The following is a 26,322-nucleotide window of genomic DNA, read 5'->3' as shown; positions in this document are numbered from 1 at the left end:
TAGAAAGACGCGTCCTGTTAAAGGCAGTGGCTGCAGCTCAGCTCCCAGCCAATGAGGCCAGGTGGGAACATGGACCCAGGGAGGCCAGAGCAGATTGTGCAAGAGAAGCTGGAAACCCCGATCTTTATGTCAGCTTTCCTGATTTTACATGAAGACAACGAATGAAAACTCTTTTAAAACACCATAAGGAGCCAAACACATAAGCCCCAGAAGGCTCCTGGGGGTGGGCCTCTGCCCCCAAGACCCCCTCCTAGCCCACCACTAGTTGGGCGTCTCACCAGGGCTGTGGGTGCGGAACTTGTAGGCCATGTTTAGCAGCGGCAGCAGTGTCACCAGGCAGTTGTCCCCGTTGGTTTCAATGAAGTCGTGCCGTGTGATAGCTGTCGGGTCAATGTGGTGCTCCCGGAAGGGTCGGATGAAAGCCTGAAGTTGGGGGGACACAGCTCCAGCAGTCAGCCTAAGGCGGTCAGCTGCTCTCCACGGCCCCCTAAACACACTCACCTTGGGCTCACCTCTCACCTTTGCTCCTAAGTTCCCTCCACCCAGGATGCCTGAACATTCCCGCCCCGCCCACTGCTGGACACAGACCCCATCCAGCCTTTGGGGAGATGAGCCAAAATGACCCTGGAGGGACTCTGGGTTGGCACTGTCTGCCTCTGGGCCTCAGTCTCCCTACCTGTGCTGTGAGGGGGCTTGGAGACAACCTCTGCCCTTACTCCCCAACCCAAGGCAGTTGAGGAGCTCCCTCCAAGTAAGAGGTGGGACCCTCTGGACCCCCTGCACCTCCTGGGGTAACAGCCTCCCCTCCTTAGTCCAAGCTCTTCTGACAGGGCTGACCCCGCCCCCTGGCTGAGAAAGAACATGTGACCAGGCCCAGCCAATGACAGCATCTCCTCCTTCTGGCCAGTGACTGCCTGATGGCCCAGCACGTGACCCAATCTGGGCCAATGGGAGTGAGCCATGGGACTTCAGTTGTCAGAAACTACGGGAAGGAGAAATGCTGTTCTCCCGGGAGGACAGTTCTCTTTTCCTGGAAGCTGGAAGGATGGGTCTCTGGGCGGTGAGAAACCACACACACTGGCCACCTCATGAAGGGAAAGTAGAGACAGAGATGGAGGAAGATGGAGCCTGAAGAATGTGGTCTCTCTGTCCTACTGGATGCAGCCATACCTTAATTTGGCTCTAACCCTGAAATCTTCAGTTACATGAATCAGTACTCTTGTTTGCCTAAGCCAGTTTAGATTTTCTGTCAAAACCAAAAAAGTGTGACTAATACAGGATAAAATGAAGTTAAAACAGCAAGGAGCAGCAGGGGAGACAATGGAAAAGCAAGACACCCCCAAATTCAGGGGTTGTCGTGAGGCAGGCACATATCTAAACTCTCGGACCATCGCAAGCCTGATGCTTTTGCTTCCAAAATCCCAAGGACTCCTGTTCTAGTCTTGCAGGATAGGGGTGAGGGACAGGCTGGAATGATGGTTCCCATCTTTCAGATAGGTAAACAGCCGTAGAGAAGAAAGAGGACTCACCCAAGGCCATACAGCCCAACCTCCTTGAGGACATGGTTAGGTCAACATACTCACCTTCCCCACAATGGGCAGCTCCACGGAGCCCCACGTGTCAGCACCCCAGTGTACCAGGCCAGATAAGAAGTCAGCAATGAGAGCCCCTGCAACTGTGGACAAGAAGAGGGTGAGTGAAGGAACATCCCTGCACCCCCCCAATCAGAATCACTCATTCATTTATTCACTTGCCTGCTCATTCATTTGTTAGGAGGGGAAGGTGTCCCTTCTCTAGTTTGGATGTTTTCTTCCCTGAACATGGAGCCTCAGGCATAACACTCCTGCCTGTCACTCGCTGTGCCCCAGGGGAGATGCCAAGACTCATGTGCTTGGAGAGTTTGGAGAGCATAAACTGGGCATGCCCAGATCAGTCCAACCTTTCCCTATTAGGAGCTGGCTGGGCCCTTCTCTCTGCCCCACATAGGGAAGCCTGCTCTGCACCGGTGCTGCCTGGAACTGGAGCAATGTCCTTCTGGGTCTGGTGTTAGAAAGTACCTTGGCCAGGTGCGGTGCCTCACGCTTGTAATCCCAGCGCTTTGGGAGGCTGAGGCAGGCGGATCACTTGAGGTCAGGAGTTTGAGACTAGCCTGACTAATATGGTGAAAACCCATCTCTACTAAAATTACAAAAATTAGCCAGCCGTGGTGGCATGTGCCTGTAGTCCCAGCTACTTGGGAGGCTGAGGCAGTTGAATCACTTGAACCTGGGAGGTGGAGGTTGCAGTGAGCTGAGATCACACCACTGTACTCCAGCCTGGGTAACAGATTAAGATCCCGTCTCAAAAAAAAGAAAGAAAGTACCTTACCTGCAGATAGAAGCCTCGATGCTCAACCCCCACCCCTCCAGCTTTTATCAGCAATAAACATGATCATTTGGTCTCCAGCAGCCTTTCCTTGTTTCTGTTCTCAGTCTGTTCGGAACTTGAGTAGGGTCCCTCAGAGACTCCAACACCATTCACTCACTTGAGGGTTCAGTAGATATGGACTCAAATTCCAGTCCTGGCACTAGCTGTGACGTTGCATATGTTATTTAGCCTCTCTGTGCCCAGCTTCCTCTTGTAAAATGGGAATGATGTGACTGGGCACGGTGGCTCACGCCTGTAATCCCAGCACTTTGGGAGGCTGAGGCGGGTGGATCACCTGAGGTCAGGAGTTCGAGACTAGCCTGGCCAACATGGTGAAACCCCGTCTCTACCAAAAATACAAAAATCAGCCGGGTGTGGTGGCACATGCCTATAATCCCAGCTACTCAAGAGGCTGAAGCAGGAGAATTGCTTGAGCGGGAGATGGAGGTTGCAGTGAGTTGAGATCGTGCCACTACACTCCTTCCTGGCCAACAGAGTGAGACTCTGTCTTGAAAAATAAATAAATAAAAGGGAATGATGCTAACATTTATGAGCACTTTCTCAATGCCAAGCACAAGTGCTTTACAGGCTAAATGAATTCTCACCATTTGTTGGAAATTGGAAGCATTTTTATTCCCACTTTATAGAGGTGGAAACTGAGGCTTCCACCCCATGCCACCTCCCGTCACTCTCCTCTTTCACTGCAGCCCAGGCCTACTTTATCCCCTTTCCCTTGTATGCCTCTGTGTCTTTGCATCTGCTGTTCCCTCTGCCTGGAACATTCTTTCCTAAGATGGAACACAGCTTACTTCCTCACCTCCTTCAGATGTTTACTCAAATGTCCTCCCTGGACACCTGATGGAAAATTGTAACCACCTCATCTTCCAGCATTTCCGATCTCCTATGTATATTGTTCTCCAAGCACTCAGGCCCTCTGACTGCTCTTTTGCTGGTATATTTTCTCCCCCAACAAGGAGGTCAGCTCCACCATGGCCAGGGCTTTAGTCTCTTGCTTGTGGCTGCATCCCAGCTCCTGGCACCTATTCAGAACTCAGTAGAGCACTACCAAGTGCACTGCTTGGCACACGGTAAACGCTCAGGCCATATTATTGTTGCTGTCATTTAGTCAATCAACTAAGCAACACTCCACAAAGGCCTACTGTGTGATAAGCTCTAGGGATAGGAACATGTCGGACACTGAACTCATGTCTATGGGGACGCTGTAAAATCCAGCAGAGGATGAAGGCGGCTGTGATGACACGTGCAGCCCCCGGCTCATGGGGCTTCAGATAAACCCCTCCCCAGACTCAGTCTGTGTCAACTGGTTGTCCAAGGTTCTGAGTTCTGCTGGTGCCCTCAGCCCCTTGGTGACAGGGGACCAGGGTCTTGGGGTAGTGTAGAGACTGCAGAAAAGCCCCTGGATGCCTCCTGGGTGAGTGAGACTTGTGGTTGAAGGGACAAAAGTAAGCACGCAAGTCACTGTGAATGTGCAGTCCTGACGTCCGGGCCTGGGGTGAGGGGCAGCCGCTGGACTCAGACTTTCCAGAGGCCCTGTGGTATGCATCACAGGTGCCAAGCACGGGAGGGGTGGCGGGGGTGGGGGCAGCACAGCTTCACGCAGGCACCTGCAAGTTCCTGGTGATAAGGGCAGGAGGGCAGGTGGGGACAGGGGGCAGCTATACCTCCTGGCACACAGACGCCTCAGGACAGGCTGAAGGGTGTCGCTGCACAGTGGCTGGGCTGAGGTAAAGGGGCTGGGACTCAGCAAGGTCCCAGAGCCTGTGTACCCAGTGGCCCTACTCTAGTCTGGGCAGTCCCTGCTCCTTGGTGATGGGGAGGGTGGACCCAGGCCAGGGGCAGGGGAGGGGGTGTAGAAGGCGAGGGAGGTGGAAGCCCAAGAAGGGCTTCTGGATTTTCTGTTCCTCTACCCAGCACCCCACCCCCACTCAGATCCCCTGTGCTGGCTCCTCCTCAGCCTTCTTGCACAGAGCGAAGGTCAGCCAACCCTTCTGGCTAAAGCCATCCTTCCGGGCAGCTGCTCTCGCTCACATCTCCCTGCTTCATTTATTTCATGGCACTTGTCATCCCCTGAGATGGCCTCATTTGTCATCCCTTCTTGGATGAAGAAAGAGGCCTGGAGAAGTTGAACCACTGTCTCCCAGTCAAGTGGCCTGGAAGTGGCAGTTATGGGATGGGAAGGGGCCTGTCGACCTGCCTCCAAAACCAGCACCCTTTTGTGTCCTTAAACTACACTGCAGCAAGTCTAATAATGGCATTATTACAGCCCCTACTGCATACTTTGGTATGCTGTGTATGCACTGCCTCTGTCTACCAGCAGGGACAAAAGGCCATGTCGCCAAGAGCTATGACAGAGCTAGATCAAGTGTTGGGGGCCTCAGCTCTTGCTACCATATTGCTGTGTGACACTGTGCCTACTGTAGGCCTCAGCATCTTTACTTGCTTAATGAGGTCAACTGAGGTATCTTGAGGTCCTGTCCCCATAGCTTGGCCTAATGACATCTCTAAATGCTGCCTTCAGGTCGGGCTGCAGTGCAGTGCAGAGTTGCAGAGCTCCTGCCATTGCACTCCTCCCAGCACTTTGGGATGCCAAGGTGGGCGGATCACCTGAGGTAGGGAGTTCAAGACTAGCCTGGCCAACATGGTGAAATCTCGTCTCTACTAAAAATACTAAAAAATTAGCCAGGGATGGTGGTGGGCGCCTGTAGTCCCAGCTATTCGGGAGGCTGAGGCAGGAGAATGGCTTGAACCCGGGAGGCAGAGGTTGCGGTGAGCCGAGATTGCCCCACTGCACTCCAGCCTGGGTAATAAGAGCAAAACTCTGTCTCAAAAATGAATGAATGAATGAATGAATGAATTCTGCCTTCATGAAAGAAATAGCTACAGAGGAGAAGTGACTAGAGGTCATAAGGGTGGGGCCTTGCAAGGGATTCAGAGTTCAGGTTCCTTGTTCTCTGAGTTCTGGGCTCTTGATGAGATGGGGACAAGCCCCTTCCCCTCCCTAAACCTTGGCTCATTTTATGTTATAATCGAATATAACCTACAAACAGTAAAGGCCATAGGCCTTACACAGCTCACAGCCTTTTTACGCACAGACACACTTGTCTAACCACCCCCCAGGTTAAGATAGGGATTCTATACCTACACAGAATATAAGGGGTTGGCAAACTTTCTTTAAAGGGTCAGGCAGGCCGGGCGCGGTGGCTCACACCTGTAATCCCAGCACTTTGGGAGGCTGAGGCAGGAGGATCACTTGAGGTCAGGAGTTTGAGACCAGTCTGGCCAACATGGTGAAACCCCGTCTCTACTAAAAACACAAAAAAATCAGCTAGGTGTGGTGGCGCAGACCTATAGTCCCAGCTACTCAGGAGGCCGAGGCAGGAGAATCGCTTGAACCTGGGAGGCACAGGCACAGTGAGCAGAGCTCGTGCCACTGCACTCCAGCCTGGGCAACAGATGGAGACTCCATCTCATAAATAAATAAATAAATAAATGGACAGTAAATATTTTGGGCTTTGCAGGCCAGGCAGTCTCCACTGCAACTCCTCAACTCTGCAGCTATAGCGTGAAGGCAGACATCAACAGCATTCCCAGAATACTTGTTTACAAGTAGTTTTGGTCCTCAGGCCATAGTGTGCTGACCCCTGATAGAAAGCATTTCCAGGCCACGCACAGTGGCTCACGCCTGTAATTCCAGCACTTTGGGAGGCCGAGGCGAGCGGATCACCTGAGGTTGAGAGTTCGAGACCAGCCTGACCAACAGGGAGAAACCCCATCTCTACTAAAAATGCAAAATTAGCCAGGCATGGTGACGCACACCTGTAATCCCAGCTACTCAGAAGGCTGAGGCAGGAGAATCGCTCGAACCTAGGAAGTGGAGGCTGTGGTGAGCTGAGATCATGCCATTGCACTCTAGCCTGGACATCAAAAGCAAAACTCCATCTCAAAAAAAAAAAAAAAAAAAAAAGAAAGCATTTCCAGCTCCACAGCTGGCTCTCCTGTCCCCCTAAGCTCCCTTCCAACCCTGTTCCATGCAACCATAGAGCTGCCTCCTTTCAGCAGAGACTGATTTTGCCTATTCTAGAACTTTATGTAAACGAATTCATATGGTAGGTGCTCTTTGGAGCCTGGCTTCTTTTACTAGTATAATGCTTCCAGCGTGAGCCATGCAGTCATGCGGATCAGCAGTGGTTCATCATTTTTAGGGCTGAGTATCCCACTATCTGGATGTACAGTGATGCATTGATCCCCCTGGCCATGGTTGGCCATTTGGGCTGTTTCCAGTTTGGGGTTGTTTTGAATCTGCTGCAGTGAATATTGGTGTACAAGTCTATGTGTAGACATCCACCCTCATTTACTTTGGGTTAAGATGTCAACTACTTTTTTTAAAAAAAACAAACCAGATATTTATTGAGCCCTTATAACTACCAGGTCCCGTGCCAACGCCTTAAATGTTTTATCTCCTTTAATCCCTGAATGGCACCAAGGCCTTGCTTAGGCCACATCTTATCTCTTTACTCATTCTAAACACTTACTCCTCACAGATAATGAGAAAGATGAGAATAATAAAAATGATACAGATGAGAAAACAGTACTTGGGTTAACACTGTGTACTGGGGCTTTGTGAAGTGTTAAAAAGTGCATCACTGAGAGCATAACTTGCCATTCCTTAAGTGTGGGCTGTGTACAGCGACCTCCTTCCAAAGAGAGCCCAGTATGAAAAAGGAGGGAGGCTGGGCATGGGGCTCACACCTGGAATCCCAGCACTTTGGGAGGCCGAGGCGCGTGGATCACTTGAGGTCAGGAGTTCAAGACCAGCATGGCCAACATGGTGAAACCCCATCTCTACTAAAAATACAAAAATTAGCCGGCCATGATGGTGTAGGCCTGTAATCTCAGCTATTTGGGAGGCTGAGGCAGGAGAATCACTTGAACCTGGGAGGAGGAGGTAGCAGTGAGCCAAGATCGTGCCATTACACTCCATCCTGGGTGACAGAGTGAGACTCTTGTCTCAAAGAAAAAAAAAAAAAGAAATGGGAGGAAGGCTGGGTGCATTGGCTCACGCCTATAATACCAGCACTTTGGGAGGCCAAGGTAGGAGGATTGCTTGAGTCCCGGACGGAGTTCAGTACCAGCCTAAGCAACATAGGGAAACCCTGTCTGTATATAAAATAACAAAATTAGCCAGGTGTGGTGGCACGTGCCTGTAGTCCTAGCTGGAGGCTGAGGTGGGGAGATGAATTGAGCCTTGGAGGTTGAGGCTGCAGTGAGTTGTGATCGAGTCACTGCACTCCAGCCTGGGTGACAGAGGAAGATTTCATCTCAAAAAAAAAGGCGGGGCAGGGGGAGCAGAGTAACTTTTGTTTGTTGTTTTTCTGAGACAGACTCTCCCACTGTGGCCCAGACTGGAGGGCGGTGGTGCCATTCACAGCTCACTACAGCCTTGAGCTCCCATGCTCAAGCGATTCTCCCACCTCAGACTCTCGAGGAGCTGGGACCACAGGCATGCGCCACCACACCCTGCTGATTTTTAAACTTTTTTGTAGAGACAAGGGTCTCACTATATTGCCCAGGCTGGAGTGTAGTGGCACGATCTTGGCTCACTGCCAAGAGTGAACTCCTGAGCTCAAGCAACCCACCCACAAATCCTAAAGTGCCTCCCAAAGTGCTGGGATTACAGGCGTGAGCCACCGCACCCAGCCGAGAGTAACTTGACTGTGGGGAACTCTGGTATCTGCTACCTTAGCCAGGGGATCAAAGTCATCACAGTGATAAATCACGTTGACTGTACTTTTGCTATGATGTGATGAAAATGGCACTTCACCTCTGAACTCTTCCTCCTCATAACCTGTAACCCCAGTCCAATCATGAGAAAAGCATCAGACAGATACCAACAGAGGGGCAACCTACAACACACCTGACTAGCACTCCTCAAAACCGCCAAGGCCAGCCGGGCGCGGGAGCTCACGCCTGTAATCCCAGCACTTTGGGAGGCTGAGGCAGGTGGATCACGAGGTCTGGAGATTGAGACCATCCTGGCCAACATGGTGAAATTCCATCTCTACTAAAAACACAAAAATTAGCTGGGTGTGCTGGCGCGTGCCTGTAGTCCCAGCTACTCGGAAGGCTGAGGCAGGAGAATCACTTGAACCCGGGAGGCAGAGGTTGCGGTGAGCCAAGATTGCGCCATTGCACTCCAGCCTGGCAACAGAGTGAGACTCCGTCTCAAAAATAAAAAAAACCTGACAAGAGGATCCTAGAGGGGACATGACAACTAAAGGCCATGTGATACCCTGGACGGGATCCAGGTACAGAAGAAGGACATTAGGGAAGAACTAAGGCAATCTGAATAAGCCATGGACTCCAGCTCATGATAATATATCAACACTGGCACACACTGTAACAAATGTGCCCCACTAATGTAAAATGTAAGATGTGAATAACAGAGGAAACTGTGTGCCCCAGGCATATGGGGACTCTGTACTATCTGCCCCATCTTTCTGTAAATTGAAAACTTGTTCTAAAAAATAAAGTCTATTTTTCAAAAAGTGCACAATCTCACTTCATGTCCATGGTAATAAGCCCCACCCCATCCTGACCTTCCAGAGGAGGGTAAAGACTCCCCAAGGTCACAGGGTGGCAGGAGCAAGGCAGGGCTGCTGGTGAGTAGCCAGAGACTCACTAGAGTCATTCAGGATGATGCAACCTTAGGGTTAGGGTTAGGGAGCCTTCGCACCCAGGTATGGAGAATGGGGACATTTACCTCCCTTAACTATGAGAAGTTACTAAAATGGGCTGCTGGGTAAAGAGCCCAGTGGGTCCCGCGACACAGCCAGCATCCCCCGCAATGCAGCTCCTGTGAGCTCTCTGCTGAGCCTCAGTCTTGCCATCTGTCCAATGGCCAAGCCCTGGCGCCCACAGGCTGCCCAGCACGGAGGGATGTGTGCTTTAGAGAGAAGTCAGTAATTATTTTAGGAGGAGCCCTCCCCCTGGCTCCGTGATCTTGCGGCCTCTGCCGGTGGCAGTGACTCCAGGCTGCTGTCTGAGGCTGCTTTAACGGGGGCAGGGGTGGCAGACAGGCACACAGAAGCCTCTTTGTCCCAGCTCTGGGGTGGTGGCGGTTGGCAGCCGGCTCCCCTGGGGGCAGCTTTGGCTTGGTTACCACCCCTCCCTGCAGAACACTGGGACAAGGAGACGGATGGGAGACGGCTCTCCCCAGGCTACCATGACTCACGGGGGACCTTGAGGTAGTCTCTGGGCCTGTGGGGGCTTCCATTTCCCCAGAGGTCACCCAGCTGGGACTTCTTCACCCCTCTCTGCCCACCTCAAAGGCCTGGCATGGAGACGGAAGGCGTGGCTGAGGGGCCAAGTGAACGCACTGAGGGCAAATCCATGGGCTTTGGTCCTGGGTCCCAGTCCTGTCTTTCCTGCCTTCCAGCTCAGTCAAATCCAGACTCCACTTCCACATACAGGGCGGGCCACGACCTGAGCCTGGGACTTCTCCGACCTCATCCCCGACCTCTGGACTCACTGTGCCCTCTGCCCGGAAGGCCCTCTCACAAGGTCCACGGAGGACTCTGACTGCTCCTTTAAGGGCCAACTCATAACCCAAACACTTCCTCCTCCTTCTCCACGTGGAACAAAAGCTCAGGGCTCCCACGGCCTTCACTTGTTCACCCACTGACTCATGACAATGATGTCCTTGTCAAAGTGGCTGACCTCCACGTGGCTAAATCCGAAGGTCCCTTTACTGCCCACCTTGCTGGTCCACTCGGTGGCTGTTCCCAGTGGACCCCCAAGACTCCTGGAAACACATTATCCTCTTGGCCCCTGCAAGCCCTTCCTGGTACTCCCCTGACCTCCCTGGTTCTCCCCCGACCTCCTTGGCAGCGTCATCCCAGCCTCCCTTGCTGGCTCTTCCTCCTCCCCAGCCTGGAAACATGGGAGACTCATCCCCTGGGGGTGCTCAGCCAGCTTAGGAGATAAGGAGCTCCATCTCGACACAGATGACCCCGGATTTCTTTCTCTTTTTTTTTTTTTTTTCCAGAGGGAGTATCACTCTGTTGCCCAGGCTGGAGTTCAATGGTGCGATCTTGGCTCACTGCAACCTCCGCCTCCCGGGTTCAAGCAATTCTCCTGTCTCAGCCTCCCTAGTAGCTGGGATTATAGGCACGTTGCCACCACACCCAGCAAATTTTTGTATTTTTAGTGGAGACAGGGTTTCACTGTCCCAAAGTACTGGGATTAAAGGTGTGAACCACCATACCCGGCCCGACCCCCAGATTGCTATTTCCAGCCGCCTCTCCCTACCTCCAGACCTGGATTTCCAGTTTCCTGCTCGACACCTCTCCTTAGCTCACCAGTGGCCATCTCAAGCATCTCCCTCAGGCCTGCTCTGCCGACCTCTTTCCATGTCTGTGAATGACAGCTTCATCCCTTCCACTCTCGAGAGAGAAACCTTGGAGTCAGGCTAATTCTTCCCCCTCTCACCTCCACAGCCAACCTGGAAGCACATTCTGGCAGCTCACCTTTCACAGCTCCTCCAGAATTTGACAACTCATCACCACCTCCACTGCTCCACCCAGGTCTGGGCTGCCCTCGGGTCTGGGCTGCCATCTTCACATAGCTGGACCATGGCAGGTGCCTCCTCCCTGGCTCTCCCCACCCCCAGCCATCTTCCCTGCAGCATCAGATGATGTCAGCTCCCTGTGGGAAACTCACCAATGGCTTCTCATGACCCCACATCCAGACCACGGCCCTCAAGGCCCCACAACGTCTGCTTCCAGTGCGTCGCTGGGCTGCCACAATTTTCCTTTGATCAATTTCCTCCAGCCACAATGGCCTTGCTCTGTTCCCAAACACAGCAAGCATGTGCCAACCTCGGGGCCTTTGCATTTGCTCTTCCCTGTGCCTTGGATGCCCCTCCCCAAGATCTCTGCACGGTCCCTCCCTCATCTCCTTCAGGTGTCTGTGCAAACGTCACCTTTTCAGAGAGGCCTTTCCCGCCTACCCTCTTAGCTTGATTTTGCTTCCCAGTGCTGCGTCATGTGTGTCTGTGTTTACTGACTTGACACCTTTCCGTGCTTCTGCCTTCCTTGATTTCTGGGGCCTGCCTGGGACAATGGAAGCTCTGGGGCAGAGAGTGAGGGGTAGGGGGCAGGCTCTGCAGGCTGGCATGGTGCCCTTACTGCCTGCATGTTAACACACAAATCAGGGTGGCTATTTAAATCGATTAGGGACTGTGCAAACACCACTATCAGGGGATTGTCTACTCTTATCAGCCCAGAGGCAAAGGTGTGGGATGGGGAAGCTGGTGTTGTGCAGCCTCGAAAGCCAGAGATTTCCTGGGCTGTGGCTGGAAGCTCAGGTCCCAACCAGGGAAGGGAGACAGTGACCTGCCTGGGACATTCACCCTCCCAGCCTGCACAGCACACACCTGGGCTCTGATAGAGCCCATCTTTTACCCCTGTAGAGGCCTGGAACGGCCTGGCCTCCCAATGTTAACTGGAGGCTATACAGGCCCTGGTGGGGAAGTCCTCATTTGAAAGCCAGGCAGGTCTGGATTTGTGATCTCAGACTCTGCTGCTGCCTGGGTGAGGACCAACAAGCGACTTACATAGCCTCTCAGATGGTGATGGGAACCTCCTCACTAGGGTGGCACAAAGAGTGAAAAGTGCCCAGCATGGGGCTTGGCACATAGTAAGTGCTCACAAAACATCCATCATTAAACTGACCAGTAAGCTAAGGTGCAAGCCTTGATCAGCGGTCTGGCAGGTGCTATCCCCTCCCCGCCCCTGCTTAGTCGCTAGTTTTCTCAGCACCTAGGCACACCTGCATTTAGCCTTCACAACAGCCGTAGGAGGCAGGTACTGCCAGCAGCCTCATTTACACTGTGGAAAATGAGGCTCAGAGATGCAATAACACTTGCCCAAGACCACAGAGCCAGAAGGTGGTGGAGCTGGAACTTGAACGCAGGTCTGTAGAGACCTGCTCGTAACCATCCCCAGATGAGGCTGCAAAGCTCAGACTGTCTATATTCCTGCCCTTGAATATGGGGCTTGAGGCAGAGAGGCTTGGGGTGCAGGTCTCTCCCATCCCTGGGGGCAGGGGACATGCCTGGCTCCTGCCTGGGCTTCCCAGCAATGGACGGGTTCATCTCTCTCCCATCCTCAGCATATACCAACCCCATCCCAGACCCAGATGGTTCAATTAGCTGGCCTGAGCACTATTGGCTTAGGCGGCTAGAATGCTTTTAATGAGATTGTGGGAGTTGAACCCTTAGGGATGGTCAGGCAGGACCAAGGGCACAGCCGCCCCCTTCAGTCTGGAAGCTGGGGACTGGGAGGGGACGGGTGGTGCATGGAGAGGAAGGAAATTGAGTCACCCAGGGCCTGGGAGTGGAGATAGTGTATTAATAACTATGTTGTGCTCTGCCTTGAAGTGTGACTCTGGACTGGTCCCTTCTCTGAGCCTCAGTTTCCTCATCTGGAAAATGATGACAACCTTAGCGTAAGAAGTGACCGACGGAAAACACCCAGGAGGTACTAATAAACAACAGCTCTCTCATTCATTCATTCATCGATTCAAAAAATACTGAGCACCGGCTGTGTGCCAGGCCTGAGGCTTGAGCTAGGGACACAGCGGTGAATGAAGAAAACAGACAAAAATCTCTGCTCTCAGGGAGCTGGCATTTGAGTTGGGAGAGATAAGACGATAAACAAATAAAGACACTGTGGACACAGTGTAACAACAGCAAAGGGGGACGGTGTGTGACAAGACTGCTATTTTGAGACAGAGTCTCGTTCTGCTGCCTGGGCTTAAGTGCTGTGGTATGATCTTGGCTCACTGCAGCCTCTGCCTCCTGGGTTTAAGTGATTCTCCTGCCCCAGCCTCCCAAGTAGCTGAGACAACAGGCACCTGCCACCAAGCCCGGCTAATTTTTGTATTTTTAGTAGAGGCAGGGTTTCACCATGTTGGCCAGGCTGGTCTTGAACTCCTGACCTCAAGTGATCCGCCCCCCTCAGCCTCGCACAGTGCTGGGATTACAGGCATGAGCCACCACACCTGGCCGGGGCTGTTATTTTTTGTGGGGCAATCACACCTCCTCTGCTGTGAGGTGACCTCTCAGCAGAGACCTGGAGTGAGCCATGTAGGTGTCTACTGTCAGAGTTCTAGTCATAGAGAACGGCACATGTAAAAGCCCTGAGTAGGAATGTATCTGAGAGTAGGTGACAGAGGCATAGTCAGGGGACCAGCATGGCAGGTGCAGGGTGACCTAGCATGAGGGTGGAGAGAGGAAGCTGGGGCAGGTACACTGAGAAGCGTGTGTTCTGTACAGCTGCAGGTGTATGCAGACAAGAGTGGGGGAGTGGCATGATCTGCCTGGGGCTCTAGCAGGATCCAGCTAGCCACGTGGAGACTGGATGGTGCAGGGCAAAGGTGAAGGCAGGGAGACCAGGAAGGAGGCTCCTGAAACAGTCCAGGCGGGAGGATGGTAGCTGGACCAGTGTGGGGACCATGAAGGTACAGAGCCATGGCGGCGGTACTCCTCATGCAGTTTGAAAGTAGAGTTAACAGCATTTGCTGATGGTTTGGATGTGCAATGCAAGAGGAAGGGGGAGGAACTGAGGATCATGTTTAGGTTTTGGGCCCAAGTGTCAGGCTGCAGGGAGATGCCGCTGACTGCGATAGGGAGGCAGGGTACCCAAGGCACATACTGGACTCGAGCACACACATCTGCGCATGTGGACACACGCACACGCCAGTTACCCGGTGGGTCCCTGGCCCCTAGGGAAGTTGAGGCAGGCAGCAGTGCTTCGGGCACTCACCAACACCGACTATGACGAGGGGCGTGTGCTCCCAGCGGGCCAGCAGCAGGAGGTGGACCAGGTTGTGGGCGATGAGGCTGAAGCACAGGATCACAGAGCACCACTCCTGGAGGCGCTTGCCTGCAGGGAGCAGAGGTAAAGCAGTGAGACGTAAAGGCTGGAGGGTCAAGGCCAGGCAAAGTGTGGCCCCATGGGAACTTTTCTTTCTCTTTTTTTTTTTCTGAGACAGATTCTCACTCTATCACCCAGGCTGGAGTGCAGTGGTGCCATCTCGGCTCACTGCAACCTCCACCTCCTGGGTTCAAGCAATTCTCCTGCCTCGGCCTCCCGAGTAGCTGGGATTATAGGCGCCTGCACCACACCCGGCTAATTTTTGTATTTTTAGTAAAGATGGGGTTTCACCATATTGGCCAGGCTGGTCTTGAACTCCTAACCATGTGATCCGCCTGCCTCAGCTTCCCGAAGTGCTGGGATTACAGGTGTGAGCCACCGCACCCAGCCAGGAGCTTATCAACTGTGTTCAATGCGTCTATATTGCCAAACACAAGCTGAGCTTACAGACTCCCACAAAGGATTCTGTACCCATTTCACAGATGACATCACTGAGGCCCTGGCCAAGATCAAACAGTCGGGCTGGATGAATTAAACCAAGGAAGGGGCCCTTCAGAGAGTGGCCCAATTCTTTGACAGACAGGACCAGAACTCTGGTCTCCTGGGCCTCTCTGGGCTCTCTCTGGAGATGCCTAAGGGAACTTTAATGAGCTTCTTTTTCTTTTTTTAAACTAGAATCTTTGTGGCTTCACTTGTCCCCTTTTGCAGGTATTTGGAGGCAGAGGCTACAAACAACCTTTAATCCTGGTGGCTCACACCCTGCCCAGTCTCCCTCAAGTAGGCTCCAGACAACGAGTCAGGAATTCATGGACAAATAGGGCTATGGGGACAGTGGGGTTTCTCAAAGTACGGCAGGTGGGCCAGGGAGGCAAAGCTTCTGATTCCCAAGAGGAGTCAGAAGTCAGGCTTTGGGTGTGCAATCTGTTTAAGTGTTGCCACATAGTTTTCATAGACACATGAGTTCAGACAAGCTGATTCACTCACTGCGGCTTTGTTTGTGGTGTCAAAACTTGGGAAATAACCTAAGTGGCCGTTGCCCAGGGATTGGCCAAATGAATTCAGTCCACATCATCTCTGCAGCCAGGAAAACGCCTGGGCAGTTGTCTATAAGTGGACGTGGAGAGACGCCCAGGACATCTAGGTAAGCGCAAAAAGCAAAGCACCAAATAGCAACCATTTATGTTAAAAAAAAAAAAAAATCTATATAGTTAAGACTGGCTTTTCCCTTATTCCCTTTTAAAGTACTAGCATATTACATTGTTTTCTTTTAATCGTAAATTAAAATAAAAAAATAAAAGGGGGCCATGTGCGGTGGCTCACACCTGTAATCCCAGCACTTTGGGAGGCCAAGGCAGGAGGATCATTTGAGACTAGGAGTTCGAGACGAGCCTGGCCAACATGGTGAAACCCCATCTCTACTAAAAATACAAAAATTAGCCAGGCATGGTGGCGGGTGCCTGTAATCCCAACTATTTAGTTATTTTAAAACTAAAATAAAAATAAAAATAAAATAAATAAAAGGCGTTAGGCCCAGTGGCGTACTCCTGTAATCCAAACACCCTGGGAAGCTGAGGCGAGAGGATTGCTTGAGCCCAGGAGTTCAAGACCAGCTTGGGCAACACGGCAAGACCCTGTCTCTATTAATAAACAAACAAAACAAAAAATTTTAAAAATTAAAGGAAATATGGCTGGACGCAGTGTTTCATGCCTGTAATCCCAGCACTTTGGCAGGCCGAGGCAGGCAGATCACCTGAGGTCAGGAGTTTGAGACCAGCCTGGCCAATGTGGCAAAACACTGTCTCTACTAAAAATACAAAAACGGCCGGGCGCGGTGGCTCAAGCCTGTAATCCCAGCACTTTGGGAGGCCGAGACGGGTGGATCACGAGGTCAGGAGATCGAGACCATCCTGGCTAACCCGGTGAAACCCCGTCTCTACTAAAAAATACAAAACACTAGCCGGGCGCGGTGGCGAGCGCCTGTAGTCCCAGCTACTCGGGAGGCTGAGGCAGGAGAATGGTGTAAACCCGGGAGGCGGAGCTTGCAGTGAGCTGAGATCCGGCCACTGCACTCCAGCCTGGGCGACAGAGCGAGACTCCGCCTCAAAAACAAACAAACAAACAAAAAAACAAAAACTAGCCAGGCGTGGTGGCAGGCACCTGGAGTCCCAGCTACTCGGGAGGCTGAGGCAGGAGAATTGCTTGAACCCAGGAGGCAGAGGTTACAGTGAGCTGAGATCACGCCATTGCACTCCAGCCTGGGTGACAAGAGCGAAACTCTATCTCAAAAAAAAAAAGGCCAGGCGTGGTGGCTCATGCCTGTAATTCCAACACTTTGGGAGGCCGAGGCGGGCAGATCACAAGGTCAGGAGATCGAAACCATCCTGGTTAACACGGTGAAACTCTATCTCTACTAAAAATGCCAAAAAATTAGCTGGGCATGGTGGCGGGCGCCTGTAGTCCCAGCTACTCGGGAGGCTGAGGCAGGAGAATGGCGTGAACCTGGGAGGTGGAGCTTGCAGTGAGCCGAGATTGCGCCACTGTACTCCAGCCTGGGTGACACTGTGAGACTCCGTCTCAAAAAAAAAAAAAAAAAAAAGGAAATAAAAACACCATGTGGGTGACACAGAACATGTGACTAGGGTATGCCCCAGGCAGCTGCTCTGTAAGGCAGAGAAGACCTTTAATGACAATAATTTGATCATGGGTGTTTAAAATGTACTGAGCAGTTACTACATGTCAGGCGCCTGCTGAAGTGATGTCCTTTTGCAGATGAGAAAACTGACCACCAGAGTGGTCAAGGAAGTAGCCCAAAGCCACCCAACTAGTCAGCAGAGACCAGAATTCCATGGCCAGAGGTCTGGCTCCTAAGATCCTGCTCTCGCCTGGCTCCATCCTGTTCCTGCTGCCCCTGGTCCCTCCCTCTATTCCCCATCACCCTATCACCTTGATGACATTCTGGGTGAGGAACCCAGGTCCCCCTTAAGCAGCGGGGCCAGGCAGGTCCCTGTGAAGGGGTCAGGGCCAGAGCAGGTGAGAAGGGCTCCTCCCGTGTCCATCCTTTCTTCTTTTTAGGGCTCTGTGTATGCTGTTCCCTTCACTCCCTGTGCACCTGACACTGCTCCTGCTGATCTCACCCTGGAAACCTCCATCTCCAGGAAGCCATCCATGATGCCTCCTCTGACCCCACACTCCCCCAACACGAGGCCCATCACTCATGCCTGTGGCCTTGTCTACGTTTGCCTTCCCTACCTAAATGTGAAGTCGGGAGGCCCAGAACCATGCCTGGCTCACTCACCAGGGCCCTGACACTCAGTAAATGCTTGCAGAATGAGCATCTGGGAATGAAATTCCCAACCACAATCCTAACGGACAACTCCACAGCTTTGTGTCTGGGTGCCGCTCACCGACATACCTTGGGAAGGAAGTACTGGGTTCCCCATTTGTCATGATAGGGAAACTGAGGCTCAGGGAGGGAGAGGGCCTTGTCCAGGTCACACAACAGCAAGCTGCTCCTGACCTACCCCGAACCAGAATCAGGATAGCTGCCCTCCCCTGGCCTATGAAAAGACCAAGGCTCAGAAGGGGAAGGGGAGACACCAAGGTTACATCCCTTTGGCCCCTTTTGTACAAAGGAGGACACTGAAGCCCAAGAAGGCGAAGGACCTCAACAGAGGTCACATAGCAGAGGTCACAGGGGCCTAGATCTCCTGGTTTCCCAATTCTCAGGCAAGGGCTGTTTCCCTTGAGCCACGCAGCACCCCCACTGCCCGGCAGCTGCCCCAGCCTGGGGATCACTATGATCAGGCCCAGCAGGGCCTTCCCCTTTCTGGTTCTTGTTTGTAGCCAAGGCCCAGGGCTCAGAAGCAGAAAGCCCCGAGCGGCTGAGGTGGGAGGACATGGAGAGGCGGTGAGAAGGAAAGAACAAGTGAACCCTCCCGATGGACCTGCCTGCCCCACAGCACACAGGGACAGGAAGCGGGCAGAGCCAACTGCAACACAATCAAATAAGTTACCCTAACAATGGCTGACACCCACTGAAGCCTGTCATGTGCTGGGGTGTGGCCCACATTGGAGACGTTGCAAACTGGCTCCCTCTGACATTTTGCCCTCAGTTTTAAAAAGTGAACTAAATTTGAAAATCACGTAAAATTCCTAGTTTCCTGCTTCCCTCAATAACACAGGGTTCTGGCCACCCTAGGCCTGAACAGTAATAGCTGCCCCCATCCGATGGGATACAAGCTCCAGGTTCACCCTGGTCCTCTCCCTTCCCTGGGGTCTCACACTCGGTGGCCAGATTTGGTGGTGGCCCTGGCTGGGCCCCTGTAGTCATCTGAGTTTTTGAGCCCGAGGCACAGTCTCTCATTCAAGTATCAGCCCCTCAAGGAAGGAACTGAGTGATCTCATTTCCTAGACAAGGAAACTGAGGTTCAGAGCTGGGTTTGGATCCCAGACTCATCAATGAGACATGTTAGCCTGGATGTTAGGGGCTGTCCTGAAACCAGAGATGATCCAGCTCTCTCCCCAGGCCATGGAGAACGTCCTCCAAATCTGAGTACTTTTCCGTCTAAACTCCATCTCTCTTTGGCCTCTGGAAGCTGGATCCTTCTGCAGACCAAATACCTTAATTCTGATCCACAAAAAATGCATACACAATGGCCAGGTGTGGTGGCTCATGCCTATAATCCCAGCACTTTGGGAGGCTGAGGCGGGCACATCATGAGGTCAAGAGTTAGAGATCAGCCTCGCTAACATGAACATAGTGAAACCCCGTCTTGACTAAGAATATAAAAATTACCCATGTGTGGTGGTGTGCACCTGTAATCCTAGCTACTCTGGAGGCTGAGGCAGGAGAATCGCGTGAACCCCGGAGGCAGAGGTTGCAGTGAGCCAAGATCGCACCACTGCACTCCAGCTTGGGTGACAGAGCAAGATTCCATCTCCGGAGGGGAGGTAAAAACATACACAACGTAAGTAGCTTTCACTGAGCAACTAGAACATGCCAGGTACAGGGCTAAGGTGACCTCAGCACGCCTCATCACCTCCTGGGGCTAGGGACCCTCTGTCTCATTCTTCAGAGAGAGGAGCTGGGCCTGGAGAGGTGAAGGCACTTGTCCAAAGTCACTTGAGGGTTACCAAAGTCACAGCATGGACCATCAGCCTGGTAGGGCCTGTGGGGTCAACTGGCCTAAACTGTGTCACTTAACAGATGGGCAGACTGAAGCGGGGTCAGGGAGTGTGGCTGCTCAGGACACAGGAGGCCTGGGCTGTCCTCTGGCTGTAATGCTGAGGTCCTGCTTTTAGAGCCAGCCCCTGGCTTGGCAGGGGTTGAAGATCTGAGCCAATAGTAGTGGCCACTTGTTGGCCAGAGGAAGGGCTGGCCTCGTGTGGTAGGTATGGAGGGCTAGGAAGAGCAGGGGAGGGCTGGGATCATGCCTTTGTCATCCTGCTTTCCAAGTGACAGGCTGCAGTAAAAGGCTTGGCGGGCCCAACTCTTCTGGTTCCAGGTAGAGGCAAGCCCCAAATAAGCTGAACTTCAGAGGGCCCCTGGCCTCCAGCAGACCCTCAGCCTCAGGGAAATGGGGGACAAGAGGTAAAGAGAAGGTGGGGATGAGAGACGGACAGAGGGATAAATATGAGATGAGAGACAAATAAGGAATCAGAGCCACGGGAAGATGAGAAACAGGCTGAGTGCCGCGGCTCATGCCTGTAATACCAGTGCTTTAGGAGGCCAAGGTAGAAGGATTACTTGAGGCCAGGAGTTGGAGACCAGCCTGGGCAACATAACCAGATCCTGTCTCTACAAAAATAAAAATAAAAATTAGCTGGGCGTGGTAGCTTACACCTGCAATCTTGGCACTCTGGAGGCTGAAGCGGGAGGATAATTTGAGCTCAGAAGTTTCGGGTTGCAGTGAGCTACAATCGCTCTACCGCACTCCAGCCTGGGTAACAGAGCAAAACCTTGTCTCAAAAACAAACCAAAAAAATGAAAGAAACAAAGATGAGAAACAGAGACAAAATGAGCAAAAAACAGAAGGCCCATCTGGGGGACTGTGAACCCCTGGGCTCAGCTTCGAGAGTACAGGCCAGGACTCTCACCCCGTACTCCTGACACCCTCCACCTTTCCCCTCCCCCGGTGCCAAGAGCCTCTGTAATCCCCAGGGCAGGGGGCACCAACAGTTAGCCTGGGTTGGGGACAGGTGGATCAAGGACTCTTCAGGCTGCACCCTTGAAACCTGGGGCACCTGAGAAGCAGCACACACACGGCCAGATTTCAGCTGGGACCTTTTGGGAAGTTGGACACCCGTCTCACCCTCCGGCCTGCCAAGCTGGCCAGGCCCTTCACAAATCCTGACATCTGGCATGAGGTGGGCTGCTGCTGCAAAACTCAAGCCTACAACAGGACCCTTCATGGCTCCCAGGTCCCGCAGGACCAGGGCTCAACCTCTAGGCCAGACAGTTGGGGCCTGCAGAATCAGGCTGCGGCTGCCTCCCTGCTGCACCTGTCACCATTGCCTCGGCCCCATGCTGTTCTGGTACAACTACTCAGTTCCCTATACACAGAGGCCCCTTCTCTGCCACCTGCCCTGCACACATGCTGTTCTGATGATCTGGAATACTCGCCCCTGCCTCCCACACACTCACCCCTGGCTGGCTGACTTCCACAGTGAAGAGTAAGAACATAAGACCTAGGGCACCCGCTCCCTGCCCAGTCCCGGGTTCCAGGCCTAGGCCTGCTGCTGCCCGGTGCCCCGCCCTATGACCTCAGGCAGTCTCTCCCATTTTCTAAGCCTCAGGAAACGTTCCGACAAAAGTGGACTGGGTGCTCGTGAGGGGCCAAGCACTTCAAGCAAACCAAATAGGTTCAGCCCCTGTCCTGCTGGCCTTCCCATCAGGCGAGGGCAGATGTGGGCCTAACCCCGATCAAGGTGAGCTTTAGGAAGAGCGTGCATGGGGTGGGGGTTGGGAGGGGTTGCAGCCTCCTCCTCTGTAAATGGGGTTAATATCAGGGTACAGCTCACACAGTTGTAGTAGGGATGCACTGAGAGCAGATGAGGAACATGCCAGCACAGTGAGGGCTCAATCACTCGGCTATGTTGATTGCCATGATTATGACTGTCAACTGTCACAGTGCCAAACCACCTCCGGCCTTAGTAATCTCAAACATTCCGCTCCTAGAACCCAGGAACTTCTCCCACTCTTCCCTCCAGCCTACATGTGTCCTCCATGTTCCCTAAATATGACTGGCAAGCTCCCACCTCAGGGTCTTTGCATTTGTTGTTTCCCTGGTCTGGACCAACCCTTCTTCAAATATCCTCAGGGCTCCCTCCCTCGGCCCTTCCTCCCTTCAGGCCTCCCTTCAGGCCTTCCTTCGAATGTCACCTGCTCAGGGAGGCCTTCACGCCCCTCCCTAAAATGTCATCCCGTCCCCAACATTTCAGGTCCCCCTCTCCTGCTATATATTTGCTCCACAGCGCTTGCCACCACTGGGCATGTGAGACAGTTATTTGTCAAGTTTATTGCCTGGCTATCTACTAAAATGCCAGCTCCATTTTTTCTTTTTCTTTTTTTGAGACAGAGTCTCGCTCTGTCATCCAGGCTGGAATGCAGTGGCGCGGTCTTGGCTCACTGCAACCTCCGCCTCCCGGGTTCAAGAGATTATCCTGCTTCAGCCTCCCGAGTAGCTGTGATTACAGGGGCCTGCCACCATGCCCAGCTAATTTCTGTATTTTTAGTAGAGTCGGGGTTTCTCCATGTTGGCCAGGCTGGTCTCGAACTCCTGACCTCAAGTGATCCACCCAATTTGGCCTCCCAAAGTGCTAGGATTATAGGTGTGAGCCACTGTGCCCAGCCAGCTCCATTTTTTTCTGTCTTGCTCACCACTCTGCCCCCAGAGCCTAGAACACGAGCTAGAAGATAGGTGTTCAACATGCATTGCGCCTGGTTTCTCATTTTATCAGGCCCAGAGGGGTCAAGTACTTCCCCAAGATCACACGGTGAGCGGATAGAAGCAGAGAGGCCAGTGGAAAGGAAGTTGGAGAAACCAGTTTGGCAAGTCTCCTCCCCTACCTCCAGGTCTGGAGGAGATAAGAGGCCTTGACTGCAGATTTGGGGCACCAGGCTGTCTGCAGACTGTGATTCAGGCATGGCTGTTCAGAGAGTGAAGCGCACTTGGGGAAACCAGAAATGGACAAATAAGCAATTGATCGTGGTGAGGTGGGGAGACAGCAATCCCTGGGGAGGCTCAGAATGCCTGGGAACGATTTGGGCTGTCTGAAAGTAGGCAGGGTTCACAGGAGCAGGCAGAGCTGGACACTAAAGAGGGAGGCCCTTGAATCCTTATCCCCAATTCCCAGGTGGGGAGTTTGAGGACCAGAGAGGTGAGGTGGATCCCCCACAGCAAAGGTCAGACTACTGTTAACAACAGGGAGTGCCTACTGAATGCCAGGCGCCGCACCACAGTGGACGATCTCATTTCCACTTCCTAACACAAAGGGGCAGATAAACTTTAACTTGCAAGGAAAACCAAGGGGAAAAAGAGACGGAAAGTGGCTTGGACCAGGTCATACAGCTGAGTAATAGAGTCAGGATGTTAACCCTGGCCTACCTCCAGGAGAGCCGGAGGTTGTAAGTCCGTACGTAGGCTGGGTGCCTTGGGTACAGGCCTGAAGAAACCATAGCGGCATGGACCAGGTGCCCAAGTCAGGAGTTAAAAAATCACATACAGAGAATGGAGTGGTCTAGGACCCAGTGAGGAATCGCAAATGGCCCACGGCCATGCTGCTTTTTAAGGAAGAGACAGCGTGGAACCCAGACCCGTGAGGGTGGAAAGCTAAGGTGCTAGTGACCCAGACCCACTCCAGGCAAGGGCTGCCCCACAGCAAAAGGATGTCAGAATGTTTGACAAACAAAGCTTGATGCGATGGTGACACCTAGGCAGAGGTGCCTCCCAGTAACCTGAATCTGGAGTTCTCAAAGGCGCTTCCTTAACCCCTGGGGACACAGGGCCCTTCTGAAGCCAAACAATAAAACTCCTAAGGCTCAACATAGGAGTCAGAGAAGGTGGGGGTGCCCCAGCGTGCTTGCTGGAGCATATACAGTGAGCAAAGCAGGAAGAAGCTAGGGAGAAACCGTGGCCCCAGGGAAAGGGGCAGAGGGAGAGGTGAACTCCAACTTGTGATCTGGTCTGGGGAATATGGGGGTTCCAGTCCCAAGTCCTAAGGAAGGGGCTAATACATGGACGTGACGAAGGGGCAAGAGCTGGAGTTGGGGCTTTTGTACAGGGGAGCTTACACTGGGGTACGTTCAGTCCCTTCACTGCCTGGGATCCAAGAATATGGGTTAAGGACTGATGCTCCCCACTGGAGGGTTGAGGAGAGGATATCGGTCTGTGCCACTGAAGCTATCACTAGGATGGGGTTTTGGGGGAAGGGTGTGGGGGGTACCGTGCAGCTGGAAGCCCCTGAGTTAGGGTTCCCTGGGCAGAGGAGCTGACATTCCCAGGTTAGGGAAGTGAGGTCATTGTCTGCAGCCCAGGGCCTGGGCTAGGGCACAGAGGAGGCACTAGGGTGTAGATTCCAGATTTGGGGAACCTGGGATGAGGTGTGACTTTTAGGGGCCTGAGGGCAGTGCTTATAGCTGAAGGGCAGCTTTGGGCTTGGACTGGGTCCTGCAGGGATGACGGGGTGGGGTTCTAAGTCTAGGAGCACTCTTCGCAACCAAGAATGCCCCGGGGCTAGGATTCCGTATCTGCGGGTCCGATGGGAGCTCCATTTGTCGCCCAGGAAGCTCATGGTAGTTTCTTGATCTGGGGAGTGTCTTTGCAGCCAGGAAACCCCGGGGCCAAGGTTCTGGCTTGGGTTTGGAAGGGACGCTGGGGTGGGGTTCCCGAACTTAGGGGCGCTATTTGCAAGTAGACACCCAGGCTGGAGTTCCGCATCTGGGCCCGAGGTTGGGGCTCCAATCTAGGGTCGCTGTCCACAGCGGGGGCTGGTGACCGCAGGCCTGGAGGGGGGCCCGGAGGTCTTACCTGGCGAGTAGAGCGCAGCCAGCTCGCGGGCCCCAGCGTGCTGCGCGCCCCAGCGGCAACAGGACGCCTCGTCCTCGTCCAGCTCCAGCTGCTGGCCCGGCCCATCCTCGGCGCCCGCCATGGCCACTCGCCCGACCGGCCCGGTGCGCTCTGCTGGCGGCGGCGGCGGCAGGGCCGCGGAACCGCGGCGAGATCACGCCGCCCAATGACCGCCCAGCGCCGGGCGCGGCGGCGCCGCGGGCGGGGGTCCTCGCCCGGCCGCGCGTCACAGCCAATCGGGGCTCGCGCTGGAGCCGCGCAGGCCAATCGGATGCCGCTGAGCCGCAGCCAACCGCCGCGAGCCAGAGGCTGGGCCGCAGCTGGACGCAGCTGGGCGCGGAAGCGTGGGGCGGAGGCGCGTTCCCGCCTGACCCGCTCAGCCGCGGCTGGGTTCCCGGCTCCAGGCCACCTGGAGCTCGCGGCGCGTCGCCGCCCACCTAGGCTTCGGTTCACTGGCCCTTGCAGTGGGCCGAGGCTGGGCCCAGAAATGGGCATTTCTTGAGCCCGCAGCGTTAAGCGCCCACCGTGTGCAAGGGACGCGAAGGCAGGGCGCCGGGCCGGGGCGGAGGCCAGGGAGCGTTTGGCGGGTGCTTTGTACAATGCTCCCTGGCGAGGCCGATGGACGGTGGGCTGGTTTATCAAGCCCTACTGTGTGCAGAGGTTTCGGGGACCGTGCGTTCATCAGCTGTGTGCCAGCTCTGTGCTGTGCGCCCAAAGAGGAGAAACCTCGAGCCTGTCCCGCATCTTCCCCAGCTCAGGTTCTCCCGATGGAGAGGACAGTCAGCTAATGAAAATGACAGCTAGGGTCACTATGAGATTTGCTGAGCGCTTAATATCTGTCAGGCGCTGGACCAAGAGCTAGACAAGCAACATTTATTTGACTCTTAAACACCAATGGTATTGCCTCCTCAGAGAGCCCCACCACCACCACCCTGCTCAAAGGTGCCCCCTCCTCCAGTCACTGTGACATCACCCTGTTTTGTCTTCACAGCGCTTGTGGTGGGGATTGAGCTTGCAGTCCCTGTCTCTCCTATCAGAGAGCAAGCTCCTGAGGGCAGAGAACAGCTTTGGTCACAGCAGAGCCCCCGTGCCAAGATTGGGGCTGGCACATGGTAGAAGCTCAATAAATGCCTGATGAATGAATTAAGGCTCAGCCAGATGCGTTTAGTACTTCAGCAGATAAATGACAGCAGCAGGGATTTACCCCAGGTCTAACTGACAACAAAGTATGCAATAATTCCTCATAGAAATTCCATACAGGCTGGACGCGGTGGCTCACGCCTGTAATCCCAGCACTTTGGGAGGCCAAGACCGGTGGATCACCTGAGGCCAGGAGTTTGAGACCAGCCTGGCCAACATGGTGAAACCTTGTCTCTACTAAAAATACAAAAATTAGCCAGGTTACTTATCCCAGCTACTTGGGAGGCTGAGGCAGGAGAATCACTTGAACCTGGGAGGTGGAGGTTGCAGTGAGCCGAGATGGTGCCATTGCATTCCAACCTGGGTGACAAGAGTGAGACTCGGTCTCAAAAAAAAAAAAAAAAAAATCCATACAGTGAGATCACATAGGAGCCTCCCTAGAGGCTGTGGAAGGTCCTGAGAGGTGCTGAGGGGAGCAGAGAGGGGAGGTAAGAGTCCCTTCCAGAATCCGGGTTCTCTGAGGGTTTAAGTCCTGGATTCCTGCACTACCAGTCACCCCAGGGCTGTTTCCTGAGTGTTCCTGCCATAGAGAGCCACTGTCCCCCACCAGGCCTATGCTCCCTCCGTTTCTTTCCCACACCTCCTCCCAGGAAGGAAAAGCCACCTTTCAGTGGCAGGGATGGGTTGCAACCCAAGTCCTGGTGAATTCTGGTGAAGCTGGCTGGTTTTGCATCATGTATTAACAGCACAGT

At 53.5% G+C, this 26,322-nt stretch overlaps 1 protein-coding gene across 1 annotated transcript in view; it reads right to left on the bottom strand.

Annotated features, from left to right (window-relative positions):
- The window catches only part of PEDS1 (plasmanylethanolamine desaturase 1), a 29,997-nt gene extending 5,391 nt beyond the window's left edge, over positions 1-24,606 (bottom strand). The window contains exons 1-4 of the mRNA XM_011722875.2: positions 24,392-24,606; positions 14,253-14,372; positions 1,584-1,675; positions 279-423 (exon numbers count right to left, since the gene is read on the bottom strand). Coding sequence (XP_011721177.2) covers positions 279-423; positions 1,584-1,675; positions 14,253-14,372; positions 24,392-24,512 — 478 coding nt within the window. The 5' untranslated portion in view covers positions 24,513-24,606. The remainder of the gene's footprint in view (positions 1-278; positions 424-1,583; positions 1,676-14,252; positions 14,373-24,391) is intronic.
- Between the last annotated feature and the right edge of the window lie 1,716 nt (positions 24,607-26,322).

Source organism: Macaca nemestrina, chromosome 15 (assembly GCF_043159975.1).
Source record: "Macaca nemestrina isolate mMacNem1 chromosome 15, mMacNem.hap1, whole genome shotgun sequence".
In the NCBI taxonomy this organism is placed as follows: domain Eukaryota; kingdom Metazoa; phylum Chordata; class Mammalia; order Primates; family Cercopithecidae; genus Macaca; species Macaca nemestrina.
The sequence above is the reverse complement of the archived record's forward strand: the minus strand, read 5'-3'. Positions and strand labels throughout refer to the sequence as shown.